Genomic DNA, 10738 nt, shown 5'->3' with positions numbered 1-10738 from the left:
TAATCAGCAGATGAAAACCCTGCACATTCAAAAATGATAAAAAAGGTGAATAAACTTTCACAAAAATGTCTTCTATTCTGAGTTAAAATATAATTATAATTATAGTCAAAAATTAATAAAAAGGATATTTTTTCATTTTAAAACTAGCGATTAAGGATACAGCAAAATTTACCACAGAAAATTTAAAAAAAAAACACGTGAAAAAGAACTTAGACCATGTAATTAGACACGAAACGACAATTTATTTTTTTTAATTAATTGACTAGAATTCTTTTTGATATTTTTTTATAAAAAGGCACAAAAAATATTCCATAAAAAAACAAACACTCAAAAATTTAATTAAACACCAAACCTGACAATTATTTTTATATAATATCAGAAATCTGTTCTATAAAACTCCACTTTTGAGGTATAAAATGAAGAAATAAAATTTTAAAACATTTCAACTAACTTATTGCCTCTACACTAATATTCTAACTAATCATTAACACTAAAACAGACTTTCCTATTTAAAGCCAAAATAATGCAAAAATAAATAATAGTGCATGCAGTCTCAACATTAAACATACCCAAGATCATTAACTAACTAAATGAAAATAAAATAAAAAATCATCTTATATTGTGCACAAATACACTGTATTTATTCAATCACAAAAAATTACCTTTTCCTATACTAATTTTTTAAACAAAGAGCTGCATCAACACAGCGTACACCTTTTCCATTCGGAGCAACATTACACACTGAAGAAAAGAAGTTAAAAAAAGGGTTGCTCCCTTTTGAAGGGGCAAAACATACATAGGCATGCCACCAAAGGCTTACTTCAACTGAGCTTTAAAGACACCATCGATAACCATTTTTGGAGGGGGCCCAACTGCCCGAGCATGTTGTACCAACCGAAGGTACTTGCGTAGTAGTCAACCCCAGCTTTTTTACATTATTTACCACTTCTACTGCCTTTAAAAGGAACAACCCTTTTGAACACCCCTTTAGTTTTTAAAGGGGTAACACCCTATGATTTTTTATAAACCAGCCTCATTCCATGGAGTTCGTACAAAAATNCTTATGAGAATTGATCAACTTTTTACGTATTTTTTTCTATAACCATCAATTAATACCAACTGTTGTATGTTCGTCTTAATGTTAATGATTAACCATTTTTATTTTGTTGTTGATATATTATTGCTACTGTCAACCATCACAGTTTATCAATTTTGCTATAAAGTCAGTTTAATAAAAAAGATTCTACAAAAGGGATTTTATGGTAAATACCGAATGGATAGTTTTCTGTATTATTTTTCTAAATCTAAATATTTATATGTATGTATGCACTTCTTTCCTAGGATTAGTCTTCCTTCAACCCAAAGCACATTGGGGATGCATTCTTGACCAAAGTACAAAATATTTCTTCATAATGAATGATTTACATTGCCAATATACATTTGCAAATAGTTACCGTTTATATACCCACATACAAATAAATGAATTTGTAAATGTTTGACGTTAGCGCAGGAATGATTCGTTTCTTTCTCGCAATCCTTAGCGAGATTTGTGAAATGCCCATGACCTCAAAGTTTATTATACTCTGCAATTAAAGCGTGACAAATCCGCAAAAACGCAAAAAATTCCGTTATTTGTACAGACACGCTTTCTTGCACTTTTTAAAGCTTGCAAAAAAATTAGTTTTCATAGTAAATAAGAAATCCTTAATATTTATATTTATTAATGTCTTTATACTACCACTATTATTTAATTTTTTAACTCACTGCAACTATAGTAATAAAATTTACCACTGAAAATTACGCGATATAAATATTGTGCAATAATAAAAAATATAAACATATGACGCATAATACGACGTCATACTAGAGCGTCGATACAAACTGATACGAATCAAGATTTTTTGCAGTGGTGGCGATTAAATAATTTAATAGCGCGACCGGGACTTCCCCCAAATAGCATGATTTTACAAACACTTTTCTACTTTATTTACATCAAAATAAAATTTATTTTATTACAAATAAAGCCTTTAAACCATACAGTCACATTTAAAACTGAAAATTACATTTATAGCTGTATTTTTACCATTTGGTATTAATGGTTTACGTTTAACAATTAACATAGCATTACTTTCAAAAATGTCTAAATAAGATATAATGGAACTGAAACCAGATATTTATCAATACATTACGGAAAGTTTATCGGTAGACTATTTTTTTGTTGAGAAAATAATCAATCTAATATTTCACTTAGAGTTAGAGCACAAATATGACATCCATTATTGACAGGGTTAATTGTTTGAAAGCGTTCACATTCGCTTATGGCGGCCAATCAATAATCGCACAGTGAAATAAAAGACAATCTAAAGGCGAGAAAATTAGTAGCTAACTGGGTGCGACATTTCCTTCACTTGACAATGAGTCTATAAATTCTTGAAAAGTCCAACAATTTTAGAAATAAACGTTTAAATAGCACATACCTATTACCTACGTACTCACAATCAACATTTAATATGTTTATGAAACTAATATCAACTATTTACCTAGAAATTTAGAAAATGCATAACTCTAATTCAAATTAGCGCTCAGCGTTTCCTTTGTGAATTACCATAGTAACCAACAGAATTCTCCGTTCTGATTGGCTGCCTACATTTGTAACCATAGCAACAAGCTTTTGAAAAGGAAATGACAATCACGATTGGTTAATTCGCTTTTGTAGCTATAGCAACGTACAATTTCGATTTAAAATTAATACCGCGAATAACATTCTCATTGTTAACAGCAAAGGTTTAGAATATTACCTAAATAAAGAGCGCAACGAGAAATATATTTCAAAAGAAACTAGTATTGGATTATACTATGTATAATATCATGTCATGATAAAAGAAAAAAGAAAACCAGGAGGCAAGGGCGCATTCTTAGTCTTTTCATCGTTATATAATTCGTAATTCTAGCCGACGATGACGCAGATGTAAGGTAACCCAATTAGGATATGAGTTTTCTTGCACAGAACAAACAAGCGGGTGGCGTAGCCCCTGGCAACGGGGATTAGACAAAGGATGGGCTAACTCATCTTTAATAAGACGATCAATTATGAAGCAAAAGAAATTCCTACAAAAGTTTGGCAGGGAAAAATACCTAATCATATTTTTCTAATTACTTTTCCAAACGTCTTCCATTACTTCGGTTTGGAAACTTTTTGTTCTTTTCGCTCGGAAAATAATATTCTTTCCACCAAACGAATTCAATAATTATAGAATTATTAGTTTGAACATAAATCAAACCCAAAATTAAAGTCAATTTGTAGAAGAGAGGCAAGAGAGGATTCCCTCATCTTTCAAATATAAAATCATTGGTAAAGGCGCACAGAATGTCAAACACAATTACACCTGTGCAAACCGGGTTGCCTGAACAAAACAAATGTTCATACTTTTTTAATTACTTTTTAGAGTTAATTAATTTTTTACTAATAATTACCAATAACCGAATGTATTTATAATCTAAAGAGAAAAGGAAAAAAATTAAGTTAACCCAGAAAAAGTAAATCTCCCTTTTGATATACTAACATATCAAATAAACAATTAAGATTATAAACCATTGCTTTTAAATGCATAGGTAGGTATTAAAAAATAAATTAAATTATTAATTTATCCTTACTCTTACTGTTCATCAATCAGTTAACAAAAATTAGAAATATGCAAGTCAGTTTATTTTATATTTAATTCATTAACATTTTTAACTTTAAACATTGGACCATGCCCAGGTACTATCCAATCAGCCAAAGACAAAATAAAGTTTCTATTTTTCCTTTGAAGTTCCTGAGAATCACTCCCAGCAGAAATCCAAATGGATTCATCATTAAGATCATTTTCATTTTCAAATAAATCTCCAGTTATTGCAACAGTCCCTAAATCAGGCACTTTTGCAATAACACTTACATCTTGAAGTGTATGCCCTGGTGTAGGTACTACTTTCACATATTCGCCTAATTTATATTCTAGTTGAGTATTAAAATCAACATTATGGTAAAAGTCTTTATGTGAGACAGAAAAACCAACAATATGAGTAGCATTTAAAAATAAATAGTTGCAACCTATGTGATCAGAATGTCCATGAGTGCAGACTACATAATCAATATCACTACAGCTTAAATTTAATTCTTTTAATCGCACTATTAATTTTTCGCCATCCCAAGCAGTCATAGTATCAATTATTACGTTTTTTTGTCCAGTCAACAAAGTGCATGAACTATTTGCATTCATACCATTTTCTACCAAATCTGAATATCCTTCAAATAGTACTGTTAATTTGGTATTATTCATTTTTTATAATGTAAGGAAATTGTTTAATATTATTCGAATATTTATGAACAATTGTAAGATAAATTACCTTGTTTTTAACAAACGTCAAATTTATAGGTTAAATATTAATTTAGGTTAAGTTGCCATAACTTTGGTTCTGTTTAAAGTATACCCCAAAGGACAAGTGTGTTTACAGTCTCAATGTCCGAAATCATTTACAACTATGCCAACTATATATTCAAAATGGCAGCCAAGGTACCATCAAAATATCGCTGAAAACACTTTAAAATCGATAAATTTGAAATAAGCTAATTATTTTCTTACTGGAGAAACAAAAGACAGTAAAAAATAGTCAAAATATGATAAATATTGACTAAATTTTCGTTTTAAAAGGCAGAAAAATGTTTGTACTATTCATACAACATAAAAATTTAATACCACAAGAAGGATAATATACGCAAAGAAACACAATAAAGTTATCCTAATACAATTGTTCCCCTTTTGGGTAAAAACAGTAAAATTCGAAAAAAAATTTCCATTTTTAATCAAAAACATAATCGTTCTATTTTACTCAATATCTTCTACATTTACATGTAGAAATGTTACAAATTAAATATACTCGAATAGTTTGGAATTCAAACTATTTTGGTATTTGCTGACAATATTTTAGTTTGATGTTGTAAGTACCTATTCATTGGCTTGTTGAAGATTTTACACTTCCTAAACTACTCATTATCGCCTCCCTAAAAAGGTAATATAATACTGGTTTAGTCACGCATAATAGGTACCACGTATTAGTTAAATAAATAGCAGATTTGTAGCCAAACCACAAAAAAAAAACATCTAATTAGCGCAACCTAAAAGAAAAATAACAAATGATGCATTTTTTTTGTAGAAAGAGGTAGATTGCAAACATATATTATTTCACTATTTTTTGTTTCAAAGTTAAAGAACTTTGAGGGCGCGTAAGTTAATTTATAATATTGTTCTATCTCTCAATTGTTTATTTAAACTGTAATTTTTAATTTTTTTATATACAAAACTAGGCAATAGTTTTCAATTTTAATTATGCCTAGCTTTTACAAGAGTTACGTGATACGTTAACTTTTATATCTTCAGGAAAGGGGCATTTAAACGGTCTAATTAAGAAGACATTAACCTTTTCCGGAAAGGTTGTTAAAATTGTCTTTACACACGTCGCTCATACCTAATTGGTTGCAATTATTAATAATAACGTAATTATAAATTCTACCTACGCTCCATTCGGACTTTGGGCTTTTGTGCATCCGTCGAGAGAATTTAGTCGTATTTCGACTCCGGGGCCCCGAAATCTAAAATTTCTCGACTGATATCGCGCTCTGACGGTTAAACAAAGCAATAGCACACCTGTATAACAAGTAAGGACAGGTGAGTGGGGATATTTACCTGGATGACGTCAAGTCACATGACCTGAGCTTTTTACCGTGAAAAACTTACTATAGCCGCGCCTGTAAAAGACCAAATCCGTTAAAAACGAATTCTAATGTAAACATCGAACATTGTGTGAGAGTAAAAACTTTTTAAATTTTGGTGGCAATTTTTTTTTGTGGAAAGTGGTGCATTTTCCTTACGGAGGAAATTAGTGGACGAGCCTAGTAAAAAAAATGCGTTGGAGCAGTGTGATATTGCGAAAGGACGGAAGAAAGTAAGAAACGTAACGCTCTCATGGCTGAAACAGAAAATAAGAGAGTCGCCACGAGGGATTTAAAACGCTTATCTGCATAATCTCTTTTCTTTGTCATTTAAATCATTCCGAACGGTGTAATTTTAATTTTAAATAACATGCACAGGTGACAAAATTCCGTTAACTTTTTTGTTCCGTCCGAACAAGATTTTTAAATTTAAACGTTTTCTTAAAATGCGGAAAATGTTACCGCGGGGAAGAACCTCACGGTTTGTTTTAACTTGTACGTTTCTCATGTGCCTTATGCCTTCAAATTTTGTGAGGACTCAGGAGAGCGTTACAGAAGTTTTTCCGAGTCCACCGAATACCGAAGTTCATGAACATCCCGGAGGAATAGTGACTGATAATAAATTAGTGTTTAGCAGGACAAATAGTCCTTATTGGCTTAGAAACGATCTCATCGTCGAAAGGAATGCAGAAGTAGTGATAGAACCTGGAGTCGAAATGCGATTCGAACCCCAAGTGGGAATAACTGTTCGAGGAATTTTAACTGCACTGGTAAGTACTAAATTTTTGATAAAACTACCCCATCACTGTTTCGTCAACAGTTCAAGAAAAATTTGTAGATGCCCAGTGCATAATCCTTCATGAATTATTTTTTGGAAAACCACTTCCAATTTTCTTTTTTGCTGAATTGTTTGACATCCTAATTCCAAAAGGAAAACAAAGTAGAGAAACACAAATTTGTTGACATTGTCTTCCTAAAGGCAAATTGCATTCAGTTATCGATTTCTCCAACACATAAACTTAACGAATTTTAATTTCCTTTAAATTACCTCAAATTTTCGTTTTATGTAAAAACAATGCAACTGCTACTTTCTTTTGATTAAATTTTGGGTGATTAAGTAATGCCCGAACGAATGCTTTGGTCTATTGTTTCAATTTAAAACTTAAACCACATTTCCTTCTAATGATTGTATTGTATCATACAATCAACCTTTTTTTCAACGATTGGTTACATGAAATGAAAATTTCATAGAAGTTCTTACATAATTGAACAAGTAATTTTTGGGTTTTCAAATCTAAATTTACTTTTACTGTCCTATTCATTCGTAAACAAAGTTTGCATAAAATTAGAATAAAATGGATGACAAACTTCTCATTTTCTTTCATGATTTGATAAATACGTCACCTTGGATGAATCATATTTTTATTAAGAAATTACACAAATTAATATTTAAAATTTCCCAACATTTATGTAATTTATAATAACAAAAGTCTTGCATAGACAAAACGTGCAAATAAATGAAAATTATACGCACAAAATAAATCAATTTTATGTAACAAAAAGTAGGGCAAATTCAATATAGATCGCTGCCTAAGCAAACAAGAGCAAAGTATGCGACCGCACGTTGTTTTTTCCGTGTGTGCCATATCATTATTAACATTTTGAAATCACTTATTATGATTACTCACTAACAGACTAGTTATTCAGAATTACTCATTTTTTGTGAAATTCAGGTTACAATATAAAATGTAGGAAATATTTTCTGTGAATCATTAGCAGCTACACCTTTATCAAGAGGCATTATCTTATCAATGTAATGTTGGAGCTTTGTACATAAAAACAGGTGAATATGTAAACCTACCTGCCTATTTGCCACAAAAACGTCGAATAAATGCATTATCAATATCAGTTAATCAAATAATGATCGTTTCTGTACATTCTTTTCTGTGTTTATTTTATTAATTCATCCAGAATATCTGTTCAGTAATAATTCAGCAGCTACTTACTGAATGTGAATCAAAAAAGTGCAGTGGATAAATTTGTTTGAAATAATATTTACTGCTAATATGACCTATTAATTTCTCTAATGAGAGCAGATGAACAACTACGGATTTGCATTTTTAAACACAATATGAAAAAATAAACTTAATTATTGCACATGGAATTTAATAAATAATTAATGATAATTTAAAAAAAATACGGTTATAAATACATAATTATTAAGTAATAAAATGAATCAATGTTTAGAAAATAAACTATGATTAATTTATTACCGAAAACATTACAAAAATACTAATTTCATCATCTGAATATCTCACAATAAAGTTGCAGAAGGATTATCAAAACTACGAAAGTTTGTTCAAATTGAAGGCCGTTTAGATAATACAGGAGGTCATTTGCGGTTGCAAACAAAAACATTTTAAATGTAATTAACCAATTATTACATGCACAAAGAGGCTAATTTTTCGAAATGTATTATTTTAGGCAATGCATTTATGGTATGGTACAAATCTGTGCAGAAGTCGGTGAATGATTTAAACTGCACAAAAATTGTTGATGTCTGAAAGTGTTTACATTCCCATTGTTTTAAAATAGTGTGATTCCTTTTTCTGTGTTTTTGTTTCTTAATTATTTTAACCAACGGAAACTATTACAACTGAAATGCAACGTCATTCATTTTATTGTGTTTGAAGATAGAAAGCGGGCAGAACGTTTTAATGATTGCACACGCTGACAATCCATGAAAATGTTCCTTAAAATATCTAAAGGCAACTGCTAAGAAAGCGTATCTTTTGTTATGTGTAAGTAAATAACTAACGGGTCACTTTTTTGTCGACACGCTCGTTACAGTTTATTACAGAAAGCGAGAACAATGTAGCCGCCCTATGGGTTGGTTTACCTATTTAAGGGTCATGGTCGTTTCTTTTGTTTTATTTATTCATCAAAACTTCATTATCGCACCGTTACCTAAATTACACATATCAATATTAATATTATATTGTAGACCTACACGTTATTTCACCATGGGTCATCATTTGAACCCATTATCCCACTATGAACTTTCGTCTAACCACAATGGTTTATGGCGACTTACCTTTTGGTCATTATAACCATAAGTCGCTACACCTAACCGCCACAAAATAATACTCAAAAATATGTACATTTTGAGTGCAAAAAGCGAAAACAAAAAAAAATATTCCAAAACACATTATCATGTGTGTTATAAAAGATAGAAAAAGTCCTAATTTGTATTACAATTTAATTAAATATTAACAAAAATATATGTCAGTTTGGTTTGTTTTTGTAATCTTTGCTTTTCTAAAAAAATTTATATCTTTAACTCTGTTTGCTTCCTTTGAATTTTGATTAAATGTGAAAAATTGAGAACAGCTAAAAATGCATACTTCGAGTAGGCGATTGGAACTTGATAATTACGCCAATTTGCAAAAGCTAAAGAATAGCAACATATATCTTAAACTCATAGGTAAATACCGAATGGATAGTTTTCTGTATTATTTTTCTAAATCTAAATATTTATATGTATGTATGCACTTCTTTCCTAGGATTAGTCTTCCTTCAACCCAAAGCACATTGGGGATGCATTCTTGACCAAAGTACAAAATATTTCTTCATAATGAATGATTTATATTGCGAATATACATTTGCAAATAGTTACCGTTTATATACCCACATACAAATAAATGAATTTGTAAATGTTTGACGTTAGCGCAGGAATGATTCGTTTCTTTCTCGCAATCCTTAGCGAGATTTGTGAAATGCCCATGACCTCAAAGTTTATTATACTCTGCAATTAAAGCGTGACAAATCCGCAAAAACGCAAAAAATTCCGTTATTTGTACAGACACGCTTTCTTGCACTTTTTAAAGCTTGCAAAAAAATTAGTTTTCATAGTAAATAAGAAATCCTTAATATTTATATTTATTAATGTCAGGATATCTCCCATATATAATAGTTTCATACTATCCCTGATATTTAGTGATGTGATAAAGCCTTTATTATGCAACATCCAACTCTTCGCCCAAAAACCGTAAATCAATTGGTTTAAAATTTAATCTTTCATCGTGGTGTAACAACTAGAAATTACCTTCTACGAATTAGCCGTATTATGGCAATTTCCGTTTACAAAAAAAAAAATTAATTAATCAGACACGTCAGCGAAGAAAAGTGAACAGGATGAGTCGGAAACAGACAGCCAATTAACTATTATTAACCATTTAATGACAGAATCATTGCTGCAATGAATCACCAACATACCTAATAACGCAACTTCGAAATATATACAGTAGCAGTTGCATACTACAAAACAAAAGGATAGAAAAAATGCTTGCTTCAATGAATCGAATAACGTTACACTTGAAGTAAATACAATACACAATATGCAATGAAACATCAAGTGGCCATTATGTACACAGGTATAAAAGTAGAAGACCGCCGAAGCAGGTGAATCGTTTTCCTCCGGATATAGAAAATAGAATTACGTATCTACAATAAAAGTATTTACATTGAACCGGAAAATTGCTGCCTACAGTTAACGGAACGTGTTATTTTTGGACAGGAAACGCATATTTGGGAAATAAAAAATTTTTTGAATAGCTGGAATGTTGAATAGTAAAATGTACTTCACGCTATTTTAAGGGCTCTTTGTCAAAATTACATGGTAAAGGTCTAGATGATGGCCACCATCCCCTTCGGGGGTGGAGGTGGGAGGATCGAAACAGGAGGTCTCCCCCACCACTGTACCATAAAAAGTTCGTAGCTGTCTCACCCCCATAAAAAGTTATGGGGGTTCAAAGTTAATAAATATGCCAATTTTTATACATTTCTAGGCACGTATATATGTATATAGTCATTATTAAACAATATTCAAAGGTAAAACTAATAAAAAATACATAAAAATATTGAGAAAGTTATATAAAATATTATTTAAATATCTTTATCAATAGGGTAGGTTAGGTTAGGTTAGGTTAT

At 30.6% G+C, this 10738-nt stretch overlaps 2 protein-coding genes across 2 annotated transcripts in view; one reads left to right on the top strand and one right to left on the bottom strand.

Annotated features, from left to right (window-relative positions):
• Positions 1 to 3655: 3655 nt before the first annotated feature.
• LOC108744782 (metallo-beta-lactamase domain-containing protein 1) lies at positions 3656 to 4602 on the bottom strand. The gene has a single exon (XM_018480695.2). The coding sequence runs from the start codon at positions 4317 to 4319 to the stop codon at positions 3705 to 3707; it is 615 nt and encodes a 204-aa protein (XP_018336197.1). The 5' UTR covers positions 4320 to 4602; the 3' UTR covers positions 3656 to 3704.
• A 944-nt stretch (positions 4603 to 5546) lies between these two features.
• Positions 5547 to 10738, top strand: part of LOC108744765 (protein bark beetle) — a 24952-nt gene continuing 19760 nt past the window's right edge. The window contains exon 1 of the mRNA XM_025975032.1: positions 5547 to 6519. Coding sequence (XP_025830817.1) covers positions 6196 to 6519 — 324 coding nt within the window. The 5' untranslated portion in view covers positions 5547 to 6195. The remainder of the gene's footprint in view (positions 6520 to 10738) is intronic.

The sequence above is a fragment of the Agrilus planipennis genome, unplaced genomic scaffold (genome assembly GCF_000699045.2).
Source record: "Agrilus planipennis isolate EAB-ADULT unplaced genomic scaffold, Apla_2.0 scaffold35, whole genome shotgun sequence".
Taxonomy (NCBI): Eukaryota; Metazoa; Arthropoda; class Insecta; order Coleoptera; family Buprestidae; genus Agrilus; species Agrilus planipennis.
The sequence above is the reverse complement of the archived record's forward strand: the minus strand, read 5'-3'. Positions and strand labels throughout refer to the sequence as shown.